A 27,459-nucleotide genomic window follows, 5' to 3' on the forward strand; every position below is an offset into this window, starting at 1 on the left:
TCTGTCTTTGGCGGGCCTCACACACTTATCTCTGGGGGTGCAGAGCTACTGTGCTCGGGAGGAGGCTTAACCTGGGTTTTCCAAGCTGAGTGTGCCAGTTTGCCCTCCTACCACAGGAGGGACACTTTTCACCACCCTACATGTTGCTCAATGTTTGCTCTCATCAGTGTTTTTAACTTCAGCCTCTGGCCAGTGTGGGGTGACACCCTCTTGTCGTTTCTGGTTGGCACTCCCCCACCATGTGATTTTGACCAAACCTCTCCTATGCTTCTGGGCCATTCGGTTAGTGTGCTAGCTCGCTGATCTTTTCTTTGCTTATTGCTAGAAGCAAGGGTATAAAATCTGGGCATGGTCTGATGAGGTCAGCAGACCTAATCCTGAAACTCTATTAAGAGAGACTTTTTTTTTTTTTTTGGTATGGGGGATCGAACTTGAGTCCTTGTGCTTGTGGGGCAGGCAGTGGCACCATTGAGCTAAATCTCTGGCCCCAAGAGAGACTTCTTGAAATATATCATTTGTTCTGTGCCCACAAGAAACCCTTCAGGAGCACAAACCACCTTTCATAACTGATCAGCTTTGTGCAAATAAACTGCGTTTGTGTGTTTAATACCTTTCCCAGGCTCACGAATGTTAACACCGGGCACATAAAGATCGCAAGAGAGATAGAAATGAAGGCAGTAGTGTCCCAGCACCACCAGTGACAGTTAAGAAACTAACAGCCCAGTGGGTTATCAATACTGGAGCAACCCAAGTGCTGGTGAGCAAAGTCCATTTCCGGAGCCTCACTGTTCCCAGGGAGAGTCCTAACTTTCAAGGGGTGATCAGAATATATGGTGAAAGTTAAAGTTTATTACAGAAGATGCCTTGTCATGAATCCCCTCAAAATACTGCCCTTCACTTCAAATACACTTACCCCACTGGTCTTGTCACTTTCTGAAGTCATCCTGGAAGTCCTTTTGCTTGAGTGTCCATATGAGGTGTGATAAAAACCACAGTGACTGCTGCTGGCCAGTGCCATCTGATAGAAAGGCAGCTCATAAAACAAATTACAATATGCCCTCACTTACTCACCGGACCCAGTACTGTGTGACTTCCAGCTCTTCTCAAAGTCAAAACGACCCTGAAAAGTCAACATTTTGAATCCATTGAGGACATCGAGGCAGCTATGATGGCACAACTAAAGACACTCATGAGAGAGGATTCTGGAACTGCTTCAGAATGGGCTGAGGATGATGGGATAAGTGTGTTTGAAACAAGAAAGAGGATTGTGAGAGAGTTTAATGGCAATGGGCCTTTTACTGTAACAAATTAAAAAAACATCTACACATTTGCCATAGTTTTTGATTCACAAGAAGGATTTGTGTAAGGACTGACTGCAGCCTGAGACCTGGGATAATGTGACAGTTAATTGTGGTGTCAATTTGGATCAATTAAGAAACATCTAGCTGAGTAGTGGAGCACAGTTCTGGGTGTGTCTGGATGATTAATTTGCAAGCCCCAAACTGAGGAGGGAAGGCCCACGTTGGATGTGAGTGACAACAACCAATAGGCTTGTAGCCTGGATGGGGTAAAAAAGGGAAAGAAGAAGGAAGCCTTCCCTTTATGCTTCTTTGGAGGAGCCCTGGTCTTTGCCATCGCCTTTGGGTGTTCCTCTCTAGTTCTTTCACTCTTCCAGCCACCCCATCATTGCCCAAGGGGCTCCTGAACAGGGATGAAGGTTATGCATGGACTCCACAGCATGGACTTCCACCCATCAAGGCTGATGCAGCCACTGCTGAGTGCCTGATATGCCAGCAGCAGAGCACAATGCTGGGTCCCTGATACAGCATCGTTCCCTGGGGTGTCAGGCTGAGACCAGGTGGCGGGTTGATTATATTCGACTGCTTCCATCATGGGAAGGGCAGTGCTTGGTCCTCACTGGCATAGACATTTATTCTGGGTATGGATTTGCCTCCCTGGATGCAATGCTTCTGCCAAAACTACCATCTGCGGACTCACAGAACACCTTATGCACTGTTACGGAATTCCACAAAGCATTGCCTTTGACGAAGGAACACATTTTGTGGCCATAAAAGTGAGGCAATGGGTTCATGCTCATGGGATTCACCGGTCTTACTGTGTTGCTCACCATCCAGAAGCAGCTGGATTGTTAGAAAGGTGGAAGGGTCTTTTTAAAGATGCAGTCACAGCTAAGTGGCATTAGCTTGCAGGGCTGTGGTAAGGGTCTTCAAAAGGCTGTATATGCTTTGAATCAGTGCCCACTATATGGTACTGTGTCACCAGCAGCCAGCATTCATGGGTCCAGGAATCAAAGGGTGGAAGTAGGAATGGTACCATTCACCATTACCTAGTGGCTCAGTAGCAAAATTTTTGCTTTCTATTTTTGTGAACTTATCGTCTGCTGGCCTACAAGTCTTGGTTCCAGAGCAGGGAAGACTCAGACCAGGAAGCGTAACTGTGGTTCCACTGAGCTGGAAGCTAGGACTGGACCCTGGTCATTCTGGCCTCCTCATGCTTTTGAGTCAGCCAGCTAAAAAGGGAGTTATGGGTGATCAACCTAGACTATCAAGAGGAAATTGGATTATCATTCTACAATGGAGAAAGAATATATTTGGAGTGCAGGGTATCCTGTAGCATGCCTCCTAGTACTACTATGACTTGTTAAGGTCAATGGAAAACTACAACAACCCAATCCAGGCAGAATGACAAATGGCCCAGAATCTCAGGAAGATATCGGTCTCCCTGCCAGGTGAAGAACCAAGACCTACTGAGGTGCTTGCTGAAGGCCAAGGGATCACAGAACAGGTAGTAAGTAGAAAGTAGTTCTAAATACCAGCTATGGAGCAAGACCAGTTACAGAAGTGAGGATTTGTTAATATGCTTGTGTATATATACACATATATTAAGCAAGTATCTTTGTTTTCTTCCTTTGTAACATAATAATGTTGATAGTATCATTTCTTAAGTATTGCAAACATATATTATAATGTTTAAGTTATGAAATGTTAGAAGAGTTTGCCTTTTATTCTGGGGAGGGAATTAGTGTGCTTCCATTTGTATGCAGATAGTTGTATCACGTCAGATGCAATTATGAACTTGCTATTGTATTTGGAGACTGAGTACAGTTTAAGGAAGTGTGGCAGGGCTGAGGATTTAGCTCAGTGGTTCCGACGTCTGCCTCTCAAGCGCAAGGTCCTGAGTTCGATCCCCAGTACTAAAAAAAAAAAAAAAAAAAAAGGAAGTGTGGCTGATTGTCAAGTTAGCAAGAGGTGGATTGTGATAGTTAATTGTGGTGCCAACTTGAATGGATTAAGACATGCCTCGAAGGTGAGCAGGTTAGTGGAGCACTGTGCTGGGTGTGTCTGGATGATTAACAAGTGAATCGCAAACTGACAGGGAAAACCCATCCCGGATGTGAGTGGCACCAACCAATAGGCTTGTAGCCTGGATGGAATAAAAAGGGAAAGGAGCTCGGCACCGGGCACTCGGGTTAACGGAGCGCGGTCGGCGCGGAGGGATCTGGGGTGCACGGAGTGCGGTGCTGAGGTACCTCAGCGAAAAAAATGTCCGCCTGAGGAGACCCGTAAGTTCTGTGGGGGACCGCAGCCCGCCCGGAGGAAGGCGGCCGCAGAGGCTGGCCGGAGGGAACTTTCGCCGGAGGCTGGAGCTGCGAGAAGGGGCCAAAGATGAACTCCAACAACAGCGCTTGGCTGCCATAGGGACCGACAAGGAGCTGAGCGACCTGCTGGACTTCAGTGCGAGGTTCTCCCACCTGTTAATAGTGGGAAAACCAGACCAACGACACGGGAAGCAGTCAGTTCAGTGGATCAGAACTCAGAAGGTGATGAAACACTTTCCACCTTTCTTTATGAGTCCAGAATTAACCTGATTATGTAAACCAGACAAACAGTGAACAATAAAGGAAGGACAAAAGAAAAGAAAATTATGGACCAATTTACCTCATGAACATATTGCAGAAATCCTCAAAAAAAAAAAGCTCAAATTAAATTCCACTGTTCATAAAAGGAAAATCATAATCCAAACAAACTACAGCTAACATCATACTTAATGAAGGAATGAAAGTTTTCTTCCATGAACAAGAACAAAGCAAGAATGTCTACTCTTAACCTCTCTCCAGTTCAGTATTTTACTAGAAACTCCTGGTCAGCATTAATATGGCAACAAAAGGAAATAAAAGAGGAGGAGATTGGGAAAGAAGAAATAAAACTTTCCATTGACCGACAGCATGATTGTCCTAAAGAATCTTCCAAAACCTAGAGTTCAGCAAGGTCCCAGGATATAAGATGCACACCCACACCCACCCCGATCTCACTCTTAAGTCTCTAGACATTTGGCCCTCCATTTCTTCAGGTTCATTGTCTGCAGATTCAACCAACCATGGATTAAAAGTATGTGGCACGTGAAGACACCGCGCTTAGGACTCACGGTCATGTGTGCTGTGTGCTGTGGAGGCCAGGGGAAGAGGAGAGGGGAGAGGTCTCACTGGGTTGGCTGTTTCGTGTCCCTGGGTCTAGAAATTAATGGTGCCATCCCTGGAGGACCTGGAGGGTGGCAACTGGAGCTTCTCTCGGGACATTTCTGGGGGCTCCCCATGGCTCCTGCTGGGCCCCCTTTATGACTGAAGCCTGACACACTTCTTTCATGTAGGGTTGGGAGTCCACACCTCTCCACCTCTGCCCCGAGGACCCCTGTCCCCAGGAGGCTCTGTGGGGCAGGACCCCAAGCTGGCCTCTCCTGCACTTGCTGGTGGCCCGTGGCACACATGTGTGTCTCCCTGCAGGACTCGAGGCTGGGCCGCTCCCAGCATGGCGGCTCACACTTTGCTGCCACCAAAGTGCCCTGTGGTTTCCAGGAAGCACGCAGCCCACCTGCAGGTGACCTTGGCTTTCCGGGGGCTGAGGGAAGCTGAGCGCTCAGGAACCTGTTTCAGAGCCATGGGCAGTGCAGGCTAAGTGGGGGCGTGGAAGATGCCAAGGAGGAGGTGGCAAAGGTCCCTTGAGGGATGTGTCACCAGCTCCCCGCCCTTCCCTCCGGGACAGAGGTGCCAGGGTTTTTAACCTCATGCCCCGGGTTCTGGTGGGGTTGGAGGAGGGAGGCATGGAAGGTCCCCTCTGCAAGCCCTGGGCCTGTGCTGTGTACCGGGAGCGGAGTGGGCAGTGACAGTGGGGTGGGTGACTTCCGCCCCCTTGCTTCACCTACAGGATGGGCATCCTGCTCCAGGGCCAGGGAGAGCAGCCAGGGATGGGAGGAGAGGTGGAGGCTCCTCTGCCCAGGAGTGGGGCTTGATTCCTTTGGTCCCTTGGGTGCTGTCTCGGTCAGCCAGATGGCTTCCACAGTGGCCGCTCGATTTCTCACACTTCCCAGGGCTCGGGTCAGAAGTCGGGGGCAGCGCTGTGTTCTGGTGAGAGTCCTGGCTTGTAGTCGGGCACCTTCTCTCTGATGAGAGCAGAAGCCAGGTATGGTGGCACTCGCCTGTAATTCCAGCACTCACGAGGCTGCAGCAGGAAGATCTTGAGTTGCAGGCCAAATGGGCTCCATAGTGAGTTGGAAGCCAGCTGAGCTACCCCGTGAGACCCTGTCTGGGGGCGGGGCAGCTAGCGCTGGGTGCCCTTGTAAGAACACTTCTCCTTCATCATCCCTGATTATCGGCCAAGATGCCCTCACCTAGGGTGCAGGGGACATAGGAATTTTGGGGACACGTCCATAGCAGGCACTGTTGGAGTCGAGCGTCTCTGAGGGATCTGGGCAGAGGTCACTGTCGGAGGAGCCCTTCCTCTGTCACCTGCCTACTGGTTCCACTGCCACCAAAGAAGCTGGGCAGAGCAGAAAGATGGACAACTTGGGCCCAAAGTTCAGCAGAAGGAGGAGGACAGACAGGGGAGGGCAAATGGAGGGCAGGAAGCCTGGGAACAAGGGCGTGGAGGGAGGCCATGTTGCTGAGGTGGCACACACCTCCCAGGAGCAGGGATCCGAGAGGAGGCCAGGGAGGTGAAGGCCACAGAGGAAGATTGTGATTGTTCCTGGCCTCAATCAACAGCCAGAAGGTGGAGTCAGACACCATGTGCACTTTTCTGGATGTCTCTCACCTGTGTCCTGTGCCCTATCGATGAGGGTGGAGGAGAGGATGTGCACGCACACACACACACACACACACACACACACACACACTTACCTGGTCCTCACCAGCCCTAGGAGGCAGGAACAATTATGTTTAGCTATAATAAGTTGTCTTTCCTGTAGGTCCCAAACAGCTGACTGCTGACAATGTTAGCAACGGTTATTCAGAGGAGAAAATGGTGACTTCACTGATCTTCGCGCAGGGCCACGCACTGTGTGGGCCAGGGAGCCGGGATGAAGAAAGGGCCCAATTCAAAACCCATCCTGTCTGTGACGTGTGGTGCTGTGGGAAGCCGTGGAGCTGGGGGATGCGGTTTAGTTGCCAGGATGAGACCCACGTGACAGCCCCAGGAAGCCACAGAAGACACAAAGATAGGTGGGAGCAGCTGGTAGATGAAACGGGGACAGGGCGAGGAGGCAGGGAGGCGAAGGGGCTGGTGCAGGAATCAAGACCAAACCCGCTGGGCTTGCGAAGCAGGCAGGAACAAGGGGAGAGAAACACCACATCCACTTTTCACTGGCACCGTCTCTCTCACACAGTAGTTGCTTAATAAATGTCCAGTAAATAAGAACAGAATTAGTCAGGCACAGTGCTGCGTGCCTGTAACCCCAGCTGTCTGGGAGGCTGCAGGAGCAGGGTCTCAAGTCAGAGCCCAGCTTGGGCAATTTAGCAACTTAGTGAGACCCTGTCTCAAAATAAGAACAAAAAGATGATGAAATGGGATGGGGATGTACCTCAGGGCAAAGCCCAGCACCACCGCCACCACTGAAAAGAAAAGAAAGAAAGAAAGAGTGGAACTGAAGAGAGAAGGTTGGACATCGGCCCCAGGCCGCTGGATCACCTCTTGGGGACAGCTGTCCTGGCCATGGAGGGTGCCCTGCAATGTCTACAGTGACACCTGGTGCCCGGGAAGAATGTGGACTCCCCACCCTCTTCTGCTAAGGCAGTGCGGAGTGGAAACTTGAGCCTGTCCTTGTGCTGCCTGCCTCGTGTGTGAGATTGATGCAGGGTTAAGGCATGTTTGTGAGCAGAAATGCGTGTACACACACACAGGAGGGGACCCCAGGCACTTCTGAGGCCCTAGGCGCTCTGGCTTCCGGAGGCGCCACCCCCATCACAGCGACCATTAGAACACTCAAGGGATTTGTGCTTTGAAAACACTTTTCACTGGATTTATTACTTTGTGATTGCTTCTGACTTCCTGGTAATCATGGTCTCAGGAAATTCGTACCGAGTGATCTCTAATTTACAAATGTAACAAAACGTTTGTCAATCAATGAATTATAATTATGAAGTTGGCAAGTCGGCTTGCTATGTTTTGGGGACCTTTATTTGAATATCTATTTGAAAATTTCCGTGTTTTTTCTTTTTCCTTTTTTTTTGGAATTGTGAAACCAGAAAAATTTCTTTTTCGGTCTCCAACGTCTCCACAGGTCCTTGAAAGGCCGGATGAGTAAGGTGGCCTTAAAGGGCGCTGGCGCCGGATGTGATTGGCCAGCTGTCCATAGAAGTCCATTGACTCTCCTTAAGGCGCCGGCGCGGAGCGGACCCGGAAAGCCTCCTGCTGCCTTCCCTCCGCTGCGTCGCGCCCACTCCCACACCCACGTCCACGCGGCTCACCCAGGACGGGCTGGACGCGGGGACGCAGGCCGCCCGGAGTGGGGCAGGGTGTCCCCGACCCAGCCGACCGGCTGCGCCCCCAGGGTCCGTGCGGACCCCGAGTGGACGCTCGGCACCCCCGAGTCGCCGGCCCTCTCCGGGCCTGCGGGGAGGGCGATGGTTTTCCCCACGCGACAGGTGCCCGCCGCCTCGGGACACGCGCTCGAGGTTTCCCGGGACAGCGGTCCCCGCGGCTCCGAGGTTGTTGCGGCTCCAGGCAGCCGCGGTGCAGAGTGGCCACGTGGGGTCTCTGCGGGGACCCGGGCCGCGACCCGGCTTGGCCTGGCGCACGCCCCCGCACCCCTTGGGAATTCCTGTGGGAAGCGCCCTCCCGCGCCGCCCCTGGCCCCGGTCCCGGCCCCGGCCCCGGACGAGGAGAGGGGGTGGGGGCCCAGAGGGGGCCCCGGATCCCCGCCGCCCGCCGCCCGCCGCCCCGCACAGCACAGTGATTTCTCGGAAAGCCGAGCGCTTCGAAGAAGGCGGGCCGGGTGGGCCGCGCCGATTGGGCGGTGCCTGCTCTCCTCCCGGGCGCCATTGGTCGAAGCGGCTGTCCCTCTTTGGACTGGCTCCGCCCACTCCCACCCCACCCTTAAAGCCGGGCTCCCCAGCCCGCGGCGACATCGCGGAGCGGCGGGAGTTTGGGAGGCAGGCGGGCAGGTAGGAGCTCGGCGGGGAAGCGGCGAGGTGACCCCGCGTGACGCGTCTTTCCCGCCACGCGCGCCGCTGGGAGCCGGGGTCCGGCCGCTGTCCCTGTCGCCTGCTCCCCAGACTGGCCGCGCTGTGAAACTCAGTTTTCCTAAGCTCTGGCTCGCCTGGGAAGCTTATTAATGGGGGACATAGCGAGCCCCAAAACCAGGCAGCCGGAAGAGCCGCGAACCTGGCCGGCAGCGCGCGCGGGCAGAGGTTCCCGAATGGGGTCGGCACCTGGCTCCTGGGTGTCCCTTCCCCCGGGGAAAGGAGGTTGGCACCAGCCAGGGTCGTGGGAAGTTCTGGGGGTGGGAGGAGCCCCAGGCCCTGGTGAGCCCCAGGGCTGGGCATGGTGACGCATGCCTATAGCACCAAAACTCTGGGAGGCTGAGGCAGGAGGATCAGAAGTTTGAGGCCAGCCTGGGCAACTTAGGTACTGCCCAAGATAAAAATTAAAAGGGGCTTGGGATGTAGCTCAGAACGGGGTTCAATCTCCTCTACTAGGGAGAAGGAGAGAGAGAGACAGAGAGGACCCCAGGGCTCAGGACAACTGCCCAGGTGAGATCTGCTACTGCCCAGAGCTTTAGAGGTGGGCCCTGGGGACAGAAGGCTCTGGAATTTTAAATTGTCCCCACTCTGCAGCCCCCACTTAAAAAAACAAAGGTAAGAGGTTGTAGTTAAATGAGCTTTTCCTTTGGGATACAGCTGGTGGCTTCCCCAGAATATTTGGGAGTATTCTGTCCCTTGAGGCAAGAGAGAAATGTGTAGTGTAGGGAGGCCTCTGGTACCCAGAGTGGTGGCCAGATTCAGGGGCCCAGCCAGGTCCCTTGTCCCAGTCCCCTTGGGTGCTCTGGGCAGGGACCCAGCACATGTGTTGGGATGCAGATTAGCTCCAGATAGCACTTGGTCAGTGGAGGCGATTGTTACCTCAAAATCGAGGAAGAGGAAGTTATAAGCATATGACTGGCATATTATTTTTTCCTGGCCGGGCGCTTGGTGAGGTTAATTTGCTAGTGTTCAATAAATCACACGGGATCATGATTGTAAGAGTTGTAGGCTCTAATGCCGTTTAGAATCTCGGAAGTGACTGCCGGAGAGTCAGGCGGGGCTGTCCATGTGCTGAGACCTCCTAACTTAACTGTGGCTTTTCTCTGTAGAATGAAGAAAATAAGCTGCTGTGGGGGCCTGGAGGGCAGATCTGATCCAGTCTGCCAGGTTCCTGGGGGGTGTGGTACCTGTCTGAGCCTCCTTTCCCTCTTCGGGTAAAGAGGGGCTGGATCAGATGGTTTCTAAAGTGTTTTCCAGGTTTCATACTCTCTTCTCTTCTTTTCCTTATTTTCTATGAATCTCTAAGGTGGTCATCCTTAGCAATTTTGGGGTGATGAACTCCTAGGAATCCTGGAGAGAAAGTGCTCACTCCTAGAAAAGGCCCATACCAACAGGATTTGCTTCTTACTAGGGGGCTTAGCGACCACAGGCTGAGGCCTGACACTTTCCCAGAGCCCAGCCCCTGTGTGTTCTCCCTCTCACCTCCTCCAGGCCAGGAGTCCCCCTCCTCCCCAGGGAGCTGTAGGGATTGGCACCCTGCTTGGTTGTTTTGAGGGTACGTGATGGTGCTGCTTCATTCTTCTCCCTAGGTACAACCTCCTGAGTCGGTTCCTTCTTATTTCTGGACACAGACTCTTGGGCCTCTGGAAGTACATCCCTCACTTTTCAGATGCAGGGTCTCAGAGAGGTTCTTGAGGTCCCGCTGGAGAGCAGCTTTGCTGGGGCCGGGCTTCCAAACTCCAATTCCTGTTTAACACCTGCACCCCCTTCTGAGCCCACAGGGGAGCAACGGGGTTATTGGGTGGAAAAGCTGAAACTAGTGCTTGAGATCTCACCTCCTTCCCCCCCCCCCGGGGCCTGGCACCCCCCCCCTGCCCCCACAGCACCTGCAGGGGCCGGAGTTTCCCAAATGCACTTCTCGCAAAGGTTACTGACTTGTTTTGCCTGTGGACCAGCACGGCTCTGGCCGTGACCATATTCTTGGGGATGTTATGTCTTGTTGCTGCTGATCACTTCAAACTTGTGTGCCCAGAGAGGTCACATTTCACTGGAAGAATGGAAATGCTGTTTCTTTGGTTTCTTTGTTGGGTGGGCGTCTGTCCAACTGCCTGGGGGATTTCCAGCACTGCTCTTGTATGTGCTGGCTGTGAATTGTGACAGCATGTGTGTCTTCTCTTCCTTTGTGCTACCAGGAAGCCACCTGTGAGCGCTGGCAGGAACATCTAAGGGTCCTTTGGGTGTCCTGGGGTCCCGAGGTCACCGTGCCCCCAAAGGGTTGAGCCAGCTACTTGGCTCTTCTGTAGCTGCGGTTCATTCTCCCCCTCATGTACTGTCCCTCTTGGGTGTGAGAGTCCCTAGGAAGAAGGTGACCACCTCTGTGACCGAGGGACTCTTCCAAGGCACCAGCCTTGGCTCAGGTGCTACTTCCTGTGCAGCGCCTGGACTCTCACTGCAGTGCTGCCAGTGTGACAGTCCTCCCTGACACTCCAGGGTTAAACAACACTTCAGGGTCCCCTGGCTGGAACAGGATCGCAGCTCTGTCTCATTCCAAGCTCTTGCTCCTGCTGCTCCACCAGCTGTGAAGGGACAATCCGGAGGGCTGCCTTGAGGCCTTCCTCTTTCTTGGGGGCACCTGTCCACCAAGCATCGGGTAATGGGGTGCTTCTTAATGCACTGCACCATGGGAAGGTGACTTCCTCAACTTGTGTTGAAGACGTTGCTCTTCGACGTGGCCGTGTTTGTCTGGGACGGAAAGTCAGGGAGAGCGGGAAGTGCAGCCAGAACCAAAGGTGGGGCTCACACAGGGGTGAGGGGAGCTGGCTGGAAACTTTCATCCAGGTTGGGGTCATGGAGGCCAGCATTGTCTTCTGGCAGGTGGCCTGGAGTCCCTGACCCTGGGGTTTCCCCCACGCCAGCACCTCTGTTGTGAACCTGCACATTTCCTGTTGGCTGTGTTCTTGAGTGGCTCTGGTTCATCAAGCAGCATTTGTTATATGTAGGATTTGATTTTTCCTTCTGAAGGATGTGTGACAGGAATGGCGGGCGGCGGCTTCGGCAGTGGCTGATTGAACAAATCGACAGCAACATGTACCCAGGGCTGATTTGGGAGAATGAGGAGAAGAGCATGTTCCGCATCCCGTGGAAGCACGCCGGCAAGCAGGATTACAACCAGGAGGTGGATGCCTCCATCTTCAAGGTCAGCCCGTGTCCCCAGCAAACCGAGCAGCTGCTCTTCTCCCTGGTGGTGGTGCAGGTGTCCCCCTGCCTCTGCTTGGCCTTGCAGCCACCGCTCCGAGGTGTCCTGAGCTGGGAGACCGTGTCTCCATGTGCTCTCCTCTCTCGTGAGAGCCATCTTTGCCCACGTCTGGGCCTGGCCCTCTGCTTCCCCCTCTGATGTCGTGATGTCTGGTGTGGACAGTTCTGAGCCAGGCCTGGCCTCCATGGTTCACACACCTAGTTTCAGACAGAGAAACGGGAACCAGGGCAGCGGCTCTGCAGGCCAGCTGGGCCATCAGAGTCACCCATGGGCGAGGTCCGCAGGTGGTCTGACTCAGCGCCCGGGTTGTGTGCACATGGGGCAGGGGATGGGAAGAGGTTGGAGTGCTTGGGAAGGGGCTGAGTCGCAGAGGACCAGAGACAGGCCTGAGACCATGAGCAAGTTGGGGAGCTCAGCCTGCTGGGCTGCACTGCATCACTGGACCAGAGCTGCAGATGACTGACTTCTGACGCAGGTAACCAGAGGGAACAAAAGGTTGAGTCTTGGCCCAGAGTAGGGCACAGCTGGGTCAGGCTTGGCTTGAACCCATGTGTCAGTCCTTCAGGTGCCTCTGGTCCATGTTGGCAGTGGGCTCTGTGCTTTGGTGATTCTGTTAACTCTGTGCTCTGGGCTTGTCTTTGAGAATTGTACTGCTTGCTTCAAGGAAAACAGGCACGTGGGAACATGCTGCACTCACCCTTGGGGTCCCCCACTGCCCACGTGTCCCCCAGATTTCTTCCAATCGAAGGCTCGGCTCAGGAAACCTGGACACCCCAGGGTTTGTGAGGCCAGCCCCTGCTCTTCCATTCACAGGGCCAGTATGGATTTCGCATGCGTGTGCTCTTAGCTGTCTTTTGCCTTTGGTGCCATGGGGACTTTCTCTTTGGAATGACTCTGCTCAGGGTACACAGTGCTCAAGTGCCCCGTCATCTGGGAACTCTAGGTTTTGGTAGCTGCAGGCCAGGGTTCCGGGCCTTAGCACTGTTAGTTCTAGGGCCAGATACCTTTCCGCTGTGAGGGGTTTGTAGGACATTTTCTAGCAATCCTGGTCTTTTCCTACCAGATGCCAGTAGCATCCCCTTTCCCAGCAACCAAAAATGTCTCAGACATTGCCAGACGCCCCCTGGCAACACAGTCTTACCCTTCCTATGGAAAACCCTGTCCTGAGCTGACCATGGCCGGGATCAACGCTTGAGCGGTGGTATTGGGGGCCTGGGCTCAGTTGCAGGCTTCCAGAGGTGAGGACAGTGGCCGGCAGGCTGCAGAGAGGCAGCTTCTCCCTTCCACCCGTTCCCTGCTTCGGCGAGTGCACTGGGGTAATGAAATAAAGCCCCAGATTTATACATCTTATGCAATGCTCTTCATGGCCGTTTCAACAGTGCTGAGAAAGATGTGCAAGATTCCCAATGTTTCCGTTGGTTACGCAGTTGCTCGATGTGGCAATCTGAAATGAGTCTACAATCTCAGCAGGAACGGGGACAGGCAGGAGACACGGGTGCCCACCGAGTGGGAGGCCGGTGGGCTGGTGCCGGTGAGAGCTAGGGTGGTGTCCTGGGCAGCATCTCGTGCTTTCCCGCGCTGGTCATGCGGAGGTTCCGCTTCCGTGTCCTCTCGAGGGTCAGCCCTGAGGTGGCCGTCAGGCATGGCCGCTGCTGGAACGAGCCAACAGTGAGACTGATGCAGGGTCAGGGGGAGCTGTCTTGGGTGCCGCAGGTGAGGTGGAGACATTGCTTTTTCAAATGTGCAAAGGAAATCTTTCAGAGATTTGGGAGTTAAAAAAAAATCTGAGTTTGCTTTCTTGCTGTTGTGAGCATCGGTGAGAAGCCACTTACACCAGAGACTCCGCGCTTACCTGCGGTGTCCTCTTGAAGCCAGGTCATGTACTGGCCACAGACAGGATGGTGAAAAAGGCACTTAGCTCCCACTGTCCCACCCGAGCACAGTGAGGAGGCCCTGATGCCAACTCGTGGTTTGTTTTAAAAAAGTGTCTTCCCTCTTTCGTGAAGACAGGCGGGTGGACCTGGCCAAGTGCAGCTGTGATCTTGGGCACTCGATGAACGGCCATTGACGCTGTTGGAGCCGGACAGCTGGGTCTCCTCGGGCACAGCGGTTCCGGGTCCACAAGCCCTGGAAGAATCAATTTTTAAAACATGACATGCGATAGAACATTAGGTGAGGGAGACCTGGCCCTGGCTGCCGAGAGTGTGCGGGGGCTGGCATCATCCGAAGTCTGATTTGAGCTCTGGAAGAGCCGGCCGGAGACGCCCTGAGAGGCCAGGTGCCTGCTGGTGACAGGGGTGGGATTGGTGTGGTGGTACCAGTGGCAGCCCAGGACACGTCCCGGCTCCGGGCCTGTTTTGGATGGGGCCTCCTGGCCTTCCTCCTGGTGAGTGAGTGGCTAGGGACTGAGGGAGCCTGGCAGAGGTGCCAGTGCTGGTGCACACCAGTCATCCCACTACTGCGGAGTCCATGGCTTCAAGGTCCTGGTGGAGGATGGGGAACCAGTGGCTCTCAAGGGTGGGCGGGAGGGCATGACTTTTCCCAGGGGACACTTGGCCAGGCCTGTAGACGTTTCCGAATGTCAAAGGGGGCAGGATGCTACTGGCATCCATGGGTCGAGGCCACAGGTGCTGCCGAGTACCCTGCAGTGCACAGGGTGCTCCATGCAGAGCCAGCCAACTCCACAGACCAGGAAGGCAGAGTGAGAGAAAGCCTGAAGTTACTGTTCCATTAGCACAAGGTTTGCTGTGCTGCTTCCTTACAACAGCGACACGCAAATCGGTGCATGGTCAGCAATGCAGCCAGCAAAGGGTAGAATCGAAGACCATTTACTCACGCCGGGAGTGGTGGCACACGCCTGTCGTCCCAGCACTTGGGAGGCTGAGGCAGGAAGATCATCTCTAGTTTGAGGCTGGCCTGAACTACATAGTGAGACCCTGTCTCAAAAAACAAAAAACAACAACAAAAAAAGAAGACAGTTACTTACAAGACACATCCTGAACAGGGTTTGTGTCTTGTTCCGGAAAGGAAGGGACTAAGCCTATACTTTCAGGGTCATTTCCATAGCTGGTTACTAGAGAAGCCTCTCGGAAAGGAAGGGACTGCCTTGTTCACTGACAGGAGTGTTCTTCCAGCTCTGTTTTCCCAGGGCGTAGATGCAAGTTTGGCATCAGTAGAGAGAGAGCCTTGGCCTTAAACTATAAACAGTTGTGTCTTTTTGAGAGGAAAAGGCGCCCTTCTGGGTTCTGGAAATATAAATTCAGACCTGATTGGCACGGGCTGCAGGTGGACTGAAGGAGCAGGGCTCAGGAGTCTGCGTTTCACAAGCCTTCCTGGGGCTACTGGTACCCTAAGCTCCAGCTGCACTGGAAGTTGGTCCAGCTGCATCCAGCCCAGGACTGGGTTGCCTTGGGGATGCGGCTTTCCTCTTGGAATTGCAGTTTCCTGACTGGGAGTGAGGGTTCCCTCCAGACCCCTTGTTGTTTTAGGCTGGAGAACACAGCCAGATTTTGCCTGAAACAAAGTAATTTTTACCCATTAGCAGTTACCTCCTGATTGGCCACTGTATTCCAATTCTAGAGTCTTAAAATATGGTTATTTGCATGTTTTAGTTTTAAAATACTGTCCCATGTATTTTTTCTTTTCTTTTTTGGTATTGGGGACCTTGCACTTGCGAGGCAGGCATGGTCCCCTGAGCCCCCATGTCTTTTAACATGTTGAACTTCTAAGTTTCCTAGTTTGAATTTCTGGTCCCAGTTCAGATCCTGAGGTTTGGAGAGGTCAGAAAACAGAGCTATTCAAAAGAGAAAAACATAACTGATAGAAAACACTTCATTGCATTTAAAGCAAGGCTTTGGGTTGAGGGGTGAAAGGCCAGCATCTTGCAAAAATGCAAAACAAAATTTCTATTAAAAGGAGCAGGGGAGTCAATGGCCACATTTAGTGTTTTTGCAAATGTTCCCTTTTCATAGTATGTTTTAGCTAGGAGACGATTTGAAAAAGCAACAAGTCTGTTTTGAACATTCTAGTGAAATCATGTGCAACTTCCTCTTTGAGCAGCTTAGCTTCAGCCACTCCAAGCCCTGTAGCCCAGGGAGGGACTGTGGAAGGCACAGACCAGGGGCGGTGTGGGAGGACCCTGGGTGACTTGGACGCCCGGCCTGGCCTGGGTCTCCTCACACCCAGAGAGATAGTGGCCTGAGACTCAGGCAGGAGGGCGTGCTAGGCCCCACGGGGGAGATGTGTGGTCAGGGGGCCTCCTGTGTTTAACGTGCTCCCCTTTTGTCCTTCAGGCCTGGGCAGTTTTTAAAGGGAAGTTTAAAGAAGGAGACAAAGCTGAACCAGCCACTTGGAAGACAAGGTTACGCTGTGCTTTGAACAAGAGCCCAGATTTTGAGGAAGTGACAGACCGATCCCAGCTGGACATTTCCGAGCCATACAAAGTTTATAGAATTGTCCCGGAGGAAGAGCAAAAATGTAACTATCGGTTGTGGGCACTCAGACTTCCAGAAGCTGCCAGGTCTGCAGCCTTGCGGAGGGCTTGGGTCTGGGGTGGGTGTAGGCAGCGTCGCCACAGGGTCTGGGCGCGCAGCTTTAGTTAAACAAATGCTTCTCTCCTTTCTGTAAGCAGCGCTGAGGTCTCTTTCCGCTGACCTCATGCACCATCCGCTGTCAAGTGGCAGCTTCCAGCTGAGGGGGTGGCTCGAGGACGGGGAAGCTGGAGGGGACTGGGCTGTGGTCCAGGCCAGGGACATGCAGGGGGACAAGCTGAGGACAAGCTCCCCTGGATGGGACACAGACCCTGCAGCAGCTTCTCTTGAGGAATCCCAGGGGGTCTCTGCACTTGCAGAGGGGATGAGGGGACGGGGTGGTGCATGGAGAGGCCGGGTCATGGAGCTGAGAGAAGAGCTTCTGAAGGCAGGACTCTCGGTGTCACTGCTGCAGATGGGACAGGCTCAGAGTGTTGTCACATCCTGGGAGCTGCTTGGGAACTTTGGCATGTGATCCTTCCTCAGACCGCGTCCAGCTCTGTAACCCCGAAAGCATTCGGGGAAGCAAAACAAAACAAAACAAAAAGCCACAGGTCCGCTACTTCTCATTCCTGTGTTCCGGCCAGACATCACCAATCAATCAGATGAGAATCCTTCTCAAAGTTATGGCTGTGTAGCTGCTGGGAATCAGAGCTGGCTCAGGAGATAAAGTCTAATTGCCACCACTGGTTTAAAACATTCTGTTAGCACATTGATTTTCTCAGCTGCTGAAAATGTTGATGCATAATTTTTAGAACGTTAATATCATGACTCAAAGAGATACACAGCGAGCCTGTGTCAGAGAGGTACTTAACTCACCAGGGACAGAAGTGACACTGTGACAGAGACCCTGGAGACTCTGAGGCGGTGGTGTGTTTGGTCAGTGAAGGACGGGAAGATGAATGTCTGATCTGGATGATACGACCGTGTTTTGGGGTGTTATCCTTTCTCCTGGTCACTTGTAGCTTCCCCAGCTGCAGATGAGCACCTGACTTCACTGAGTCTGACACAGCGGTCCCCTTGGAGAATCACATGGCCTGTAGGGTCCGGTTAACACATCCATGTGTCCAGAAAGGCCAGGCAGACACTGTTCTTCCTTCCCCCCAGTTTTGGGTAATGTTTTGTCACTGCAAAATCGCGTGTAACTGGAAGCTGCAGGGACATTTCTCTCGTTGTCCTCCAGGACTGGCCAAGCCTGACCTCACAGGTGACGGTAACTTGTTATAGCCAGGGGTGGGGCCCTGTCACCTGCAGGATGTAAAAGGAGAAGTGACAGATTCTCAGGGTCAAGCACGTGGTACATTTGTATAGTGTACAAATGGAGCCACACTACCTGTACTTGGGTGGCTTCGGGCTGCACTGGGGGTGCCCTGGCTGCCCCCTTTCCTTCAGCAGCAGCTTCTAGGTGAATTCGTGAATCTGTCAAGATGGAATCAGAATTCAGTGAGGACGGAAGGGTGGGCAGAGGCGGGCACGGAAGGCCGGCAAGAGTTTTTTGGTCTGGATGCGAATTGAACCGCTAAAGCTGACAGGTGAATTTCTGACCAGGGGAGAGCAGTGCTGGTCGAGGGTGCTCGCCCTGGAGACCCTGGGTACCCCTGGGCAGGTGCTGATATGGGCTGGTCCAGTGGGCTATCAGCGCTAGGGCTGTGTGTGCACAGAGATATGCATATATTTGGAAAGGCCAAAAAGAGATTTCCTGCCAACTACCTTTAAAAAACTTCCTCACCCTGCCAACACATTTGCCAGGAAATCTTTGGGTGTTTTCAAATCCCCCAGCTTGCAAATTTAACTTCTGTAGGGTAGGTAGTCAACACCTGGGGTAACGTATATCTGACAGGGTTCCCTTTGCGTCTCAGTGAAGAGAAGGAAGAGGCCGGAGCTCTGTCTCCATCCCCTAAAAGTGCTGTTTTTACAACCCCCACCGCCTTCTTCTCTCTTGACTTTGGGGGTCCAGCGACCGAAGCCTGGGGGTGAAGACGTATGCCTTTCCTAGGCCTCGGGCACTGCTGGGTACAGTGAGGGTGCCGCTGACTCTTACACGCAGCGGGAATGTGACCAAGGGCTGGCTGTGCTGCTGGTGCCCAGTGTGACAGGGCTTTCTGGCTTCCCTAGGCAAACTGGGCCTCGCGCCTCCCGGCTGTGTGAGTGACGTCGCGGAGATGGAGTGTGGCCGCCCCGAGTTGGAGGACATGATCAAGGAGGTGAGTGGGGCCGGGGTCCCAGCGAGCGGCGCACACCTGCAGATGCAGAGCGCAGGGAGCCCTGGCTGCGCGCCCAGCCGGCCTCCACCTGCTGGGCACATCTGCTCCTTCCTCCTGAGCCGCTCTGCGTCACTGAGCTTCTCTCAAGCGCTGCAGTCTCATCTGTGTCAACATTCTGGATGGCGGCCTTCTAACCATGCTCCCACCCTTCTTAGGCTGGCTGCAGCCAGCAGGATGTCAGCCTGTGCCGCTGCTTGGCTGTCACTGTGACATGGATTCTTGTGCTAGCACTCGTGGCTGTCAGTTTGCCTGTGTTGTAAACGTGTAGATTTTATTCCTTGATGGGTTGGAAAACCAGTTAACCAGGTCTGTGAGAAGTGTACCTAGAGTCACAGTTAATAGGTTACCAGTGAGGGCCCCTCGGGCCTCTGTAGGTGAAACATGGAGGATTTTCATGAAGCTCTTTTAGCTATTTGGATGCTATCTTTTGCCCCTTTCCTGTGCTTTCTGTGGATATTCCAAGGTGGGCTTCTGCCACTAAAGTGATGCCCCACAGCCCTCGAAAAAGACGATGTGGGCTCTCAAGAAATGTGTAGAGCTCTTTGGGTGCTGTGTGCTGCCCAGCTCCTCTGCAGGTGCAGCTGTTGGGTTTCTGGGTGGTCTTTGGCCACTGGCCAAGCAGATTCTTGGCTCTGAGCGCCCCCCCCCCCACGGTGTCCTGCTGTGCTTAGAAGAGTTTTTTGCCAACTCAGCCGTCCGGCAGCTGCATAACCTGCAGTGCTTGGCTTGCAGCAGGTGCTCCCTGTGAAAGACAGCAAACTTTCCAAACTTTCCGCTGGCCTGCAAGAGGCTGGTCACTCAGCATGCTTGTTTGCTAGCCTGGGGGGCTTACAGTCAAGGCCTTTCAAGTTGCAAGTGAAGCTTAACGGTCTCCTGGGATAGAGGTGGTCATGTGGCTTCAGTTGTGCAGCCATTGCTCGGTTTTATGCACTGGGGCTGTGCTGGTGGTTTGAGGACTGAGTGGCCTTCTCTCGCCTGTTGCAGCCTCCTGTGGATGACTACATGGGGTTGATCAAGAGGAGCCCGTCCCCGCCAGAGGCCTGCAGGAGCCAGCTCCTCCCGGACTGGTGGGTGCCGCAGCCCAGCGCAGGTGAGCCCGTTGGGGATGGTGTGGGTGGTCTGTGCTGTGGCCCTGGTTGTCCTGTCGAGGGTACCGAGCCCAGGGAGGTGAGGACAGGCCCTGGCTCCCCACCAAGGTGCATCTGTCCCTCCTGTGCTTCTGCAGAGCCAGAGCAGGGCTCAGGTGACTGTCCCCAGGGCTGGACCAAGGACTCGGTGTTGGGCCACTTGCACCCATCCTGGATGCTCTGTTATGTTTGGATAGTGGGGAGCCCTCAGGGCAGGGTATCTCAGGGAGGAGGGCCCAGGTTGGTGTGCAAAATGGCTCAGAGCCACACTGGGAGCTGTGGGTCTTCTTGAGCTCAGTTTGCTCCTCTGTAAGTTGGAGGCCATGGGGGCTGCCCTGTGGGTCACAGGTAATAACGGTGCATGCACTCTTGAGATTGCTGTGCTGGGCATGCTCAGCCCTCAGCTGCTCAGGATGCGCTCCCAGCCTCTGGCTTCTGCAGCACCTGGGCACCTTTGAGTCTCCACCGTGAGCAGGAGGGGACAGCCGGCCCAGCAGGTGTCAGTGACCAGGTGTGAGTGGCAGTGTCTGGTGTCCCTTCCTCTCCTGTGGGACACCTCGGAGAATGCTAGCTCAGAGCCCGGGTTCCCTGGTGGCACGGGGTCCAGTGATGTTCCCTCCCCTAGGGGGAAGGGAATGTGGTCTTAGGGTCACTGGCACAGGGCCGGACGCCCCACAGTGCAGAGGAAGTCCCCTGCCTCTGGTTTGGCTGCAGTCTGGCTTCTGCATTTCAGAAATCTGGGCCTGCAGGGAAAGCGCAAGGTCAGCAGAAGCTGTGGCCTGGCCTTGGGGAGCCTGGATGGCTGGGGCCTCTGGTCAGCTGCTGGCACGCAGCACGGCTGAATTTGCTCTCTGTCCCCCGCAGGCTTGCCGCTGGTGACCGGGTACCCCACCTATGACCCACACCATGCAGGTACGGAGTGCTGTGGTGGGCGTGGGTGAGGTTCCAAGACAGAGGTAGGGCCGTGTGGGCCAAGGCTGAGGACCCGACCCCCTCACTGTGTTCCCTGGAGGGGCTCTGATGCCACTGCCTCTGCACAGCCCTGCCCACTGTGGGCAGAGGTGGCCTCTTGCTGTGTGATGCTCTGCCGGGGCCCCAGGGGTTGAGGCTGTGGTAGCAGATGGTGACATGGGCCAGAGGAAGCTGGTGTCTCCCCAGCACGCAGGTTCTGGGGAACGGACTCTGCTCCTCAGGTTGGCCACAGAACATGGAGTGGGGGACTTGGGCAGGGGGAGACAAGGGCTCGGACAAGCATGTGCCCTGGACCTCCCGGGGCAGAGGGGTGCTCACCCAGCTGGGAAAACTGTTTGGAGCCTGTCCTGCAGCTGGGCGGCTCTGTGGGTGCCAGGCCCGAGCCACAGCCTGCTCGGCGCTGTGGGCATCAGAGGGAGAGGCGAGGACAATCTGTGGTCTCAGTATGCGGTGGGGGAAGTGGCTCTGCTGCCACCCTGCCCCGGAGTCTGACACCTCCTAGAGGGACCCCGGTCAGCTGGCTGGTTCAGTGATGCAAGGAGGAGTGGACAGCAAGGATGCTGGGCAGTGGGGAGACCGCGGGGTGGAGAGGCGCCCTGGGGTGGGCTGCTCGGAGTGGCCGTGCCCTAGGCTTGGACCTGGCCAGGCTCGAGTTTCCCTCATGGGAACTCTGGAGTGGAACGCTGGCCCCAGGTCCCCTTACTGCTGCACTGGGAGGTGGATGCCATGCCTCTGCCCCATGTGTGTGCGAGCTTGGCATAGGGTGCAGACTCAGCCAGCCTGTGGGGCATAAGGCCAGGGCCCCCGCTTTGCAGCTGTGCCCCTGGGCAGACCCCCTTCTCCCCCGCCCCACAGGGCCTTCCTTCCCTTACTTGGAAAACAGTCCTCATGCTAGGTCCGCCTTCTGGGGGGCCTGCGGCCAGCCCTGGGCATAGACCTCATGGTGCCCCATGGGCCAGAGCCCACCACTGTGGCTCAGGAGTCCCCTGTGGAGAGCTGTCTCGTCCTGGCCCTGGAGTATGAAGTGAGCACTGGCCCTGCGCTTCGTGCGCTGAGCAGGAGCCTCAGTAGGCGGGTGCTGTTGCCAGCCCTGCTTTGCAGAGCTGAGCGGCTGCAGCGCTGGGATTCTGCATTGGGCGGGGCCTGGTGTCACATGTGTGCAGTGCAGCCCGCTCACTGCCTTCACCCTGGCTCCGAGACCCCATGCTGTTCCCGGTGGCACCGCCTGTTCACACACAGCTGGCAGGTGCGGCCCTGAGATAAGGGCCGGAAACAGCAGGTCCAGGGCCACTGTGTGACTGTCGCCGGGTGTCTCTTCCTAGTGGGAAGCCGCTCTCTCTGCCTACAGAAGGAAGAGCCGTGCTGGGAGCAGGGTGTCAGAGGCCAGAGCTGAGATGCCCTGACAGCCAAGCGCAGCGTTAGTGAATTCTGGCTGGAGCCCCGATTTCGGTTCGCTGCCGCTGTCCTAACAGGAAGTTGTCAGGCGGGAGGTGGTAAGGGTCCGTCGGCAGGCACTGCGGCTGCTTCCTTTGCTCACCTCCACCAGCAGGCCAGGGGGGATCGTGGGCTCTTCTCGGGACCGGTCTCTCGGCCCTGTGGCAGTCCACTGGCAGCACCTGCTCTGTGCCAGGGCTTGGGGGGAAGGTTTCTGAACCCCGGGAGCCCCAGGGACAGACCATATTGAGAAGGTGACACCCTCACTTTCCCCGATTCACACTCCATCTCCTCCCTTCCAGCGTGATAAGTGGTGGCGTCCATCACAGTCACCAGGCCTCCCCTGGCCTTGGATGTAAAGAATGAGCTCAGTGTGGCAGGGGTGGGGTGTACACCTGGCCTCCCCAGTCTTCCTTTGCGTGTTCTGCTTCTGAGAGCGGCACTCTTGAGTGGCGCGTGACCTTCCCTAGCGCGTGTGTCTCATGCGCTAGGAGTGGCCCTCGGACGGCTGAGCACTGAGTGACCGCCCCTGTCCCCCGCAGCCTTCTCCCAGATGGTGATCAGCTTCTACTACGGGGGCAAGCTGGTGGGCCAGGCCACCACCACCTGCCCCGAGGGCTGCCGCCTGGCCCTGGGCCCGCCGGGGCTGCCCAGCGCCAAGCTGTACGGGCCCGAGGGCCTGGAGCTGGTCCGCTTCCCGCCGGCCGACACCATTGCCACCGAGCGCCAAAGGCAGGTGACACGGAAACTGCTCGGGCACCTGGAGCGCGGCGTGCTCCTGCACAGCAGCCGTCAGGGCGTGTTCGTCAAGCGGCTGTGCCAGGGCCGTGTGTTCTGCAGTGGCAATGCCGTGGTGCGCAAGGGCAGGCCCAACAAGCTGGAGCGCGACGAGGTGGTCCAGGTCTTCGACACCAGCCAGTTCTTCCGAGGTCGGTACTGCCACCCTGGAGTGACCCTGCTTCCCTCTGAGGGCCATCTGCACCTTCGCCTTGGGTGGGGAGGAAAGTGGGTGAGGCTGCAGCCGGGCCCCCTGAACCATGGCCTGTGCTTGGTCTGGGAGTGCTCTTGAGGGTCTCTGTGCCTCAGTCTCCCGAGGGGGAATGGGAGAGCTCAGATCAGCACGTGGCCCTGGGACCCCCACCTCCCAGTTGCCCTGGGCACTGTCACCTCGGGCTGGGACTGACTGGAGATGTGGGCTCGGCAGGCCCGGTTCAGCATCTGCAGGCTGGCATAGTCCTGGGACATGGAGCACATTTGAGATGCGCTGACACTGTGCACGCTGAGTGCTCGGTGACACCCAGACACTCCCAGTGCTGCCCACGCCCCTCTGTGGGAGGCCGGTGTCTGGGACCTGCATGGGTCTCCTCAAAAGCTGGGTGTCCTTCCCCGTGTCTGCACCTTGCCTTGGAGCAGCCCAGCCCAGAGCTGGTGCTGGGCACTGCTGCCCCGCAGGGCGAGAGCCCAGTGTGAGCCGGGGTCCACAGCACAGCAGGGAGGCCGGGGTCATCATCCCGAGTGCAGGGCTGCGCCATTCGAGGGGCTGCTGCAGCCCCAGCTCCCGGGGAGGGTGCAGGGCCCTGGGTCCCGTTCCTCACCAGCTCCCGGGAGAGGGATCGGAGGGTTGCAAGCACAGGCACCTGTGGGGACCAGGTAGGAGTGGGAGGGAACAGTGTCCCCAGGAGGACAGGGAGTGGAGGACTAGGGACCTGGGGCATGGAAAGCACCCAAATCCAGGGCCACCCAGGCAATGGCCAAGCCCACAAGGCCTCAGCTGGACCTTGGCCCCAGGGCCACCGGTTTGAGGGCATATGGAGGGGTGTGGCGCTGGCCTAGTGCACTCGGTTGGCTGAGCCTCCTCCTGCTGCCACCTCCGTGCCCCGCTGTCCCCAGCCCACCATCCCCAACTCACTGCACGGAGCCAGTCCCAACCCTCCTGCCCTCTGTGTCCTCCAGAGCTACAGCAGTTCTACGGCAGCCAGGCCCGCCTGCCGGACAGCAGGGTGGTGCTGTGCTTTGGGGAGGAGTTTCCGGACATGGCGCCCTTGCGCTCCAAGCTCATCCTGGTGCAGGTGAGCGTGGGCAGCCTGGGGTGGGGTGGACCTTCAGATGTGGGCTGGGCCGGGCCGTCCTCATCTCGGTGGTGTGTGTCATTATTTGGTTGCTTTTCAAAATCAGAGCCTCTTCTCCAGAAGGATTCCTCCAGCTCAGTTAGCTTCAGGTCTGAGTCGGGTTAGGACTTGCTAAGCCCTTCTCTAAGTTAAGCAAAGGAATGGCCTCTAGTGGTGGGTTTCCGGGCATGGGCCAGTCGTGCTGGGAATGCCGCCCGCTCCCTTCATCCTTGGGGTGCAGTGGGAGGCCCCACTGGTGCCTTCGCCTGACGCTGTGCCGCCCTGCAGGTGGAGCAGCTGTATGTCCGGCAGCTGGTGGAGGACTCGGGGAAGAGCTGCAGTGTGGGCGCTGTGCCGCCAGCCCCCGAGGAGCCCCAGCCGGACCAGGCCTTCCGGATGTTTCCCGAGATTTGTGCCTCTCACCAGAGACCCTTTTTCAGAGAAAACCAGCAGATCACGGTCTGAGCAGTGCCTGTCCGGCACCCCGCCCTGCCCGCGACCCTCGGTCACAGTGACGGCGGCAGGCGCTGGCCCTTGAGTCCAGGTGGGCCCCTGGCTGTGCTGCCTGAGGAGTGCGTACCAGGCACAGCCGGCCAGACTTCTGTTCGCTCAGGAGGAGGGGACTTTCGGGCAGTGGCCTGGGCCCTGTAATTCTAACCCGTGATTAAAAATTGTGCTTTCTGCATTTTTCTTTCATTGGTCTTAGTTGCTGTGATTCATTCTGCATTTGGGGCTAAGTGACATCTCCAGAGACTTACAGCTCCTGTGACAGCTCCTTGGGGTCAGGAGTGAGGTGTTCAGTGTCAGCTCGTGGGATCAGGCTTTTCATTGTCTGCATCTTCCTGTGGGTACAGGCGAAGTTCACAAGTTGGATTCTATGTGGAGCATAGACTCTATTTACTTTTAAACTCTTTAATAAGATTTCTCAGTATTTAGCTACAAGCCTTCTGTTAAGGGGTAAGAGCCGAAACCTGGGCTTGTTGGGAGAATTGTTTCTTCCTGGAATTTGGTGTAGGGCCTCGGGGGTTTGGCTTTCAGACAAGGCACACTTTTCCTCTGGGGTTCTGTTACCTGGAAGCTGAGAGCTAAACTTTTTATTTTTGTAATGAAATCATTCCAGATTCCTCTCTCTTCTCTTTCTAGAAGGTTTTGATTTGTTTTAAAAATATTTGTACTTGTAATTGCCTTACCTACGTGTTCTATTGTAAACTGCTTTGAATCATTTTTTCTTTAAAGTGAGCAGGATGCAAACTGTAAGTTTAGAAAGTGCCTGTGAATCGCAGGCGAGTTTTGCATGTGTTCAGTGGACTCCACCCACCTGGGCTGGGGTGTGGCCAGATGGGACTTCCTTAGCATCTCATCTGGGGCGTCCTGGGGGCTGTGGCAGGGGCTGTCTGCCACCTCCCTGCCACTCTGCGGGGCTCCCCAGCCCACACCTATGCCAGCCAAGGGCAGCGGAGCTGGGAGTGGTCTTGCCTTTCTCCTCTGGACAGACGGTGGGGACCTGCTCACAGGCTTGGTGGCTTGGCGTAATGGCCAAGGCCGTTCACTCCTTTCATGCCTCTGACTTTCCAGCTTCTGCCCTAATGTATCTCCGAAACCACTTCAACACGTGCATTATTAAAAATACTTGAACATGTTTTCTAAAAAAATGCTGTATTTTGCCTGTTGAAGGCCCTTTTAGATGCCTATGTCCTGGGTGCCCCCAGGCACCAGTAGACTGGGCTGCATGGGTGTTGGGAGCCCTGCTTGTTGCAGATGTTGAGTGGTTGGGTGGGACCATCATGGGTGTAGATCCCAGGCAGGCCTGGGGGTGTGGGGAAGGTCCTGTCCATTCCCTGCTGGGGACAGGAGCAGGATCCCTTCTCCTTGTGACCCCGATGTACCTGAGTCTCACAGTGGGAGGTAAGGGCAGTCTGGGGTTTGGGAGACAGGGCCTGGGCAGTCTGGACTCAAAACCTGGAAAGTCAGAGCTCGCCCAGACGGGGCCTCCCGGCTTCGGAGGGAGCCTTTTCCTATGGCCGCCAGACCGTTTGCTGAGCTGATGGTGAGCTAACCAGAGGTTTCGCTCCCGGTTGCAATGTGAAAGCATGTCTTTAATATGTGGAATGAATATTTATTTTTGTATCGTTGGAAAAATATATTGATCTTATTCTTTATTGAAATAAAGTGCTCTTTTATAAAGCTGCTGTGGTATTTTTTTTTCCAGATATTTTGTAGTTTCTACCAGATCTAGGATCTAGAGAGGGAGTTATGGGCACCATGACTGTGACTGCAAGGATTTTGTCTTTTGTTCATCCTGGAACCATAGCCAGTGAGGGGTCTGGGCCTTGGCTGGTGGCACCGAGTCCCCTGGAGGTGGGCAGGCATCAGTACTGTGCTAGGCTTGGCCGTCCGGGTTTCTGTGAGTGGCCAAGAGGGGTGACTCTGGCGCCCCCATCCTGGGAGCTGCAGGGACCCGGTGGGTGGGCACACACGAGCTGGGCACCAGGACCAGGCGGGCATGAGTCTGTCCATAGGAGGGGTTGTCTGGCCAGTGTGGAAGCCTAGGGACAAGGACAGCGGCTGGCCACATGCCGGCTCTCGCAGGAAGCTGTGTTAATCCCTGTGGGCAGCAGCTGGGTCTCTGAGAAGCTCTTGTCTGCCCAGTGAGAACTGGGGTCCTGGGGACATTGCTAGGACCTTAGATGGGAGCCGACTTCAGAGAAGATCCCCTGACAGCTAGCGGAGCGTGAAAGGATGCGTTCGTTCGTGCTGTGGATAGTAAAAATGCCTGAGAGACGGAGGTTTCAATGATCCCTTTCTGCAAAACTCTTGTTTTCCCCCCGAGGTCAAACATCTGAGGGACCTGCTGGGCCCTTGGAGTCCTGGTGGAATCTGCAGGTCAGGGACCGCCCGCAGGCCCTTGATGGGTCTGTGGGGGAAGAGAAGCAGCCCTGGGTCAGAAAGGGATGACTGGGGCATGATTCAGGCTCTCCACAATTGAAAGTTTTGCAAGCTAATTACTCAGAAATCTTTAGAATTTTTTTTTTCATACTGGGGATTGAACTCAGGACCTTGCACTTACGAGTCAGGCGGAGTCACCACTGAGGTAAATCCCCAGTCCTAGATGTTCTTTCTAAAGAAAAATCTACTGCACACCATTCACTGGCACCACTGTAAGTGTCTGTCATGTGGGTCGCTGACCTGGTCTGGTCCTACCCACCTCAACTGCCTTCATTGATTGATGGATGGAT

At 55.4% G+C, this 27,459-nt stretch overlaps 1 protein-coding gene across 5 annotated transcripts; it reads left to right on the plus strand.

The window, feature by feature from the left end:
* Positions 1 to 8,336: 8,336 nt before the first annotated feature.
* On the plus strand, positions 8,337 to 26,413 carry Irf8 (interferon regulatory factor 8). 5 transcript variants are annotated; one of them, XR_015447009.1, is made up of 10 exons: positions 8,337 to 8,455; positions 11,555 to 11,729; positions 16,082 to 16,265; positions 18,434 to 18,522; positions 19,567 to 19,672; positions 20,574 to 20,621; positions 22,658 to 23,044; positions 24,069 to 24,184; positions 24,512 to 24,767; positions 24,930 to 26,413. XR_015447009.1 is itself a non-coding variant. In XM_021256622.2 (10 exons), the coding sequence occupies exons 3-10, from the start codon at positions 11,556 to 11,558 to the stop codon at positions 24,686 to 24,688; spliced, it is 1,281 nt and encodes a 426-aa protein (XP_021112281.2). In that variant the 5' UTR covers positions 8,441 to 8,455; positions 8,990 to 9,043; position 11,555; the 3' UTR covers positions 24,689 to 24,919. The 5 variants fall into 5 exon arrangements, 4 of the variants coding, with proteins under 4 accessions (XP_021112282.2, XP_021112281.2, XP_087056321.1 ...); XM_021256622.2 differs by lacking the exon at positions 24,930 to 26,413 and adding an exon at positions 8,990 to 9,043 and having other exon boundaries at positions 8,441 to 8,455; positions 24,512 to 24,919; XM_021256623.2 differs by lacking the exon at positions 24,930 to 26,413 and having other exon boundaries at positions 24,512 to 24,919.
* The last annotated feature ends 1,046 nt before the right edge of the window (positions 26,414 to 27,459 follow it).

The sequence above is a fragment of the Heterocephalus glaber genome, unplaced genomic scaffold (assembly GCF_053883595.1).
Source record: "Heterocephalus glaber isolate CG9 unplaced genomic scaffold, H.glaber_assembly_v1.0 deba00000071, whole genome shotgun sequence".
Taxonomy (NCBI): Eukaryota; Metazoa; Chordata; class Mammalia; order Rodentia; family Bathyergidae; genus Heterocephalus; species Heterocephalus glaber.